The following is a 4,560-nucleotide window of genomic DNA, read 5'->3' as shown; positions in this document are numbered from 1 at the left end:
TCATGCTTATGGAGAATTACCTGCAGGAATATAAGCTTTGCCTCCCTAGAGGAGCTACCTCCAAGAGAGTGAATGTGAAGAAGAGCCTCCAAGGCAGTTAATCTTTGCCTTTATCTGGGTTCCCTGAGAACACTTCTGAATCCTTTCCGGGTTAGGTTCAAGGGTAACAGTCACAACCTTGCTTTCTGAGAAAGCCCCATTGGAGATTTTCTATTCGGGGGTCCTGCTCATGATAGTAGCCCATTCTTGAAAGGCCTCTCTCAGCAGTCACATCATTTTTATAGATTGATGAACTTTTTTGCACTCAGGACCCCCATGGGGCATCCTACAGCTATACAGGGCTCTAGAAGATTGACAGCCATACTGAAAGCAGTGTTTTCCCCTGAGTTCCTATAGTTTGATGCTGCAGAAAATTATGTAATGTGTGCAACAACAAAGAATGTATATTAAAGGTCTACCTAGTCCTTGTGTCTTTAATGTAGTTTACACCATCTTAACAGAGCCAGAAAAATGGAAATCAATGTATTTAATTTCAAAGAGAATGTGTGAGTGACTATTATTAAACACAAATCATGTCTGAAGGGAGTGAGGCTTACACCTACAACTTGGGCTTCACCACCACATAGCCCCTAGCTTTATAAGTCAGGGCCCGCCAATTCAAGATGTTGCCATTGTAACAGGAGGAGCACATATTCTTTAAGGGGACCACATGATCCCACAAGGACACATCCCAGATCTTCCCAACAAAGGATTGTTTTGCATCAAAACGTCCCCCAAAGGAATGCTGCTCTTGTCCCAGGATGATGCTTGCCTCTGCTCCCAAAGAGTACCCTTTCCTCAAACGCTTCCTCCCCACAGGCTTCCCATTCACCCGGAGTTCAGCAATCCCAGAAGCAGACTTCCAGCTGACACAAAGATGGATTGAGGCATAAGGGGACAGGGAGACCTTGAAAGTGACCCCGGTGTTCCCAATGTACAGCTTGTACTCTCCTACTTTGTTGACAAAGAGAAGCAGCTCATTGTCTGTAGACCTAGTGCTGTAGGAGAAGAGGCTGTAAGAGCGGGTGAGGTCTGTGGAGGCTTTCAGGCACAGAGTGAAACTTTTCAGCGGCTTCTTCACCCTGGGGATCAGGGACACATGGGCTTTGTTTGATTCTTTAGGGAAAATAAACACCTTCCCTCTCAAATCTGTGGAGAAAAAAAAAAAAACAATGTGGCAAAAATTCTATCAATTCTTTTGTTTGATTTGCTCTCACTATGGATCATGGGCAGCTTCCTGATAGAGTATATACGGTGTTTACAAGGTGCTTGTAAGTGCATTATCTCAGTGATAGTATAAGCAAAATGTTAGTGTTAAAAGGCAGGTTTTGCTACAGTTGTCCTGATAGAAAGAGGAATTAAAGATGTCCTATATCAACTCCCACTCTCATCTTCTTTGTAGGTTTCATCTGGGTAGAGCAGCAAACACCAGTGTAGAAAATGAAACACAGGGTACTTCCCTGGTGGTCCAGTGGTTAAGACTCTGCGCTTCCAGTGTAGGGGGCATAGGTTCCATCCGCAGTTGGGAAACTAAGATCCCACATGCTGCGTGGTGCAGCCAAAGAGAAAAAAATGAAAAAAAAAAAAAAAAGAAAAGAAAATGAAACACAGATGACTCATGGAGTATAATGGTTAAAGTATGTAGCACCCCATATTCTCCCATTGCTGATCATATTCTGAGATGTCAGTGATCTAAATATCACCGTATGTGTGGTTTGTGACCTTGTCAGTATACAAACCTGAAGCAAAATAGCGTGGTTAGCCAGAGAGTGGTGTTTTGAATAACTTATAACTGATAGTGATATGATAGAAAAGTGGGTGTCTCAAACTTGAGGAGCTGGGGTTGGGCTTATTAGGTACAATAGAAAGGGAGAAAAAAAGAGTGTCAGGACATTAAAGCTTTTTTACTGCTAATAAAACCTAACTTCTTTGTAGCACTTATGCATCACAAAGTAAATTTTTCCCTTTAGTGTGATGTCATCCTTATACCCATTTCATAGACAAAGAAACTGAGGGTCAGAGTTCAGCAACTTCACAAAGGCAATTCAGTTAGTTTGGGAGAAACTGGTTCTCTACTTAAAGTTCAAGATTCTTTTAAAATTTCATATTTCCTCTCACGTGACCCAGACTAAAGGATTGAGAAGGATCAGAGAATGAACACCCTAATAACTGTAATAACCTCTTTTTCTAATAAAAGTTGCACATCCCTTCTTGTTCTCTCAGGTGAGAGGTAATGGTGTTCCCAAGTAGTAAACAAAGCCAGCTGTCCTTTCTCTAGCCCTGGGGCTTCCTTCTGCCAGGCATGTCCTTACTCATCAGCATCTGTAGTGGTTTTAAGAATATGTCTGAAATAATTCTCCTCTCCTTGATTGTAGGCTAACTTGCTGTTAATGAATAGAATACAGCAGAACTGAGGTAAGTGACAGAAGATGAGATTTTGAAAAGACTGTGCTTTTTTTTTTTTTTTTAGTTGCTTCCAAGTTTTATTTCTTTTTTAAAAAAATTTTTAATTTAGTTTTTATTTTATATTGGAGTATAGTTGATTTACAATGTTGTGTTGGTTTCAGGTGTACAGCTAAGTGATTCAGTTATACATATACATATATACATTCTTTTTCAGATTCTTTTCCCATATAGGTTATAACACAGTATTGAATAGATTTCCCTGTGCTATGCAGTAGGTCCTTGTTGGTTATCCATTTTATATATAGTAGTGTGTACATGTTAATCCCAAACTCCTAATTTATCCCTCCCACCAGTGTTTCCCCTTTAGTAGCTGTAAGGTTTTTTTTCTATGTCTGTGAGTCTGCTTCTGTTTTGTGAATAAGTTCATTTGTATCCATTTTTTTTAGTTTCCACATATAAATGGTATCATATATTTGTCTTTGTCTGAGAAAGGTCCATCCATGTTGCTGCAAATGGTATTATTTCATTATTTTTAATGGTTGAGTAATATTCCATTGTATATACATACCACATCATCTTTATCCATTCATCTGTCAATGGACATTTAGGCTGCTTCCATGTCTTGGTTATTGTAAACAGTGCTACAATGAACACTGGGGTACATGTATCTTTTCAAATTATAGTTTTCTCTGGATATATCCAGGAATGGGATTGCTAGATCATATGGTAGTGCTATTTTTAGTTTTTTAAGAAAGACTGTGCTTTTGGGCTGGGCCCTTTCTCTCTGTTAGATCACTCACTGTTGGAGAAGCCAGCTGCCATGTCATAGGCTGCTTGATAGAAAGGTCCATATGGCAAGGAACTAAGGGAAGCCTCCAGCCAACAGCCTGTGAAGAACAGAGGCCCTCAACCCAACAGCCTGTAAGAGCTGAATCCTGATGATAACCATGCGAATGAGCTTGGAAGCAGATCCTCCCCAAGTCGAGCCTTCAGATGAGAGGACAGCTCTGGTTGACTGACTGCAAACTTATGAGAGACCTTGAGTCAGAATCATCCTGCCGAGCTGTTCCCTGAATCCTGACCCACAGAAAGTATGAGATAATAAATGTTCGTTGTTTTAAGCTGCTAAATTTTAAGGTGATTTGTAATACTGCAATAGATAACTTATAACATCCTTCATTCACATCTTCCTCAAACAGCAACCCCAGTAGTAACAAAATGTGCTGTACTCCAGTTCCCCTGGGACTTGGAGAAAACTTTATCCCAGCAAGGCTCAGGACCTACCTTTCTGTGTCATACCCTCTGAGAGAAAGGTGAGAAGCAGGACACCCAGAAGAAGCTTCTCCATCCTGTGCTCCTTGGATCTTCAGGAGTAGTGGGAGGAACAGCAGTGGTCCTACCAATGGAGAGATGCTCACTGTCTGACTTCTTATATTGTGCTTTTAGAGGCACAGCCTTTGTTCCAGCAACAGAAGGCAAAGCTATAAATGGTAAATATTAACTGAACCAGGAAAGGATTTGGAAACAGATTTGTTTACTTTCTGGTCTATTGCTTCAGTTGTAGGGTCTTTCCTTTCTTTTTTAAGTGTTCTATTTCCTGCTGAACTGTCCTGGTCATGTCTCCCCACAAGAAAAAGAGACTCTATGTCCTCCTAAAGGGACATTTAATTACCTAATATATGTAAGGAAATTGTGGCAGTCTGTTGTTAGTTCTGTCAGATGGGCATCCTCGTGGAGCTGCTGGAGGAACCATTTCCCCCCTGTGTTTAGGGGCTGGGGTATCACAGTGGAGAAACTGACATTTACTGATTCAGGTGGCTGTGAACTTCAAGATAGTGGAGATCTAGCTCTTGTGGTCTTGATGATGAAGTTGCCAGGTTGTCTGTAAGGAAGCTTCTAGATGCTGGGTGTTAAGATGATGCCCTTCACTTGGAATCTGGACATCAGCTAGGAAATAAGCTCAAAGAAGGTGTCTGTGAAGGTGGATAGACTGAACCCATTTTGAGAGGGCACAGAATAGTGCTTAGATACTGGGAACAAGCCAGATATGTTATGACCTAAATCTGTGATTTACAAACCTGACTACATCTAAACATTTTATCCTGGTGTTTCTCT

General features: G+C 40.9%; 1 protein-coding gene across 1 annotated transcript; it reads right to left on the bottom strand.

Moving 5' to 3' along the window:
- Positions 1-513: 513 nt before the first annotated feature.
- Positions 514-3,849, bottom strand: LOC118886309 (mucosal pentraxin-like). The gene is made up of 2 exons (XM_036835854.1): positions 3,730-3,849; positions 514-1,188 (listed from the first exon to the last, which is right to left on the bottom strand). Exons 1-2 carry the CDS (start codon positions 3,791-3,793, stop codon positions 599-601), a joined length of 654 nt encoding a protein of 217 aa, XP_036691749.1. The 5' UTR covers positions 3,794-3,849; the 3' UTR covers positions 514-598.
- Between the last annotated feature and the right edge of the window lie 711 nt (positions 3,850-4,560).

This window comes from Balaenoptera musculus, chromosome 1 (assembly GCF_009873245.2).
Source record: "Balaenoptera musculus isolate JJ_BM4_2016_0621 chromosome 1, mBalMus1.pri.v3, whole genome shotgun sequence".
In the NCBI taxonomy this organism is placed as follows: domain Eukaryota; kingdom Metazoa; phylum Chordata; class Mammalia; order Artiodactyla; family Balaenopteridae; genus Balaenoptera; species Balaenoptera musculus.
This window is presented reverse-complemented; position numbering and strand designations above follow the sequence as displayed.

What these genes read in the sequence shown, in the direction of transcription:
- LOC118886309 (XM_036835854.1), bottom strand. Translation starts at nt 3,793, where the DNA reads ATGGAGAAGCTTCTTCTGGGTGTCCTGCTTCTCACCTTTCTCTCAGAG. An exon ending in AGAGGGTATGACACAGAAAG is followed by an intron (nt 1,189 to 3,729) that starts GTAGGTCCTGAG and finishes TTTTCTCCACAG; the next exon opens with ATTTGAGAGGGAAGGTGTTT.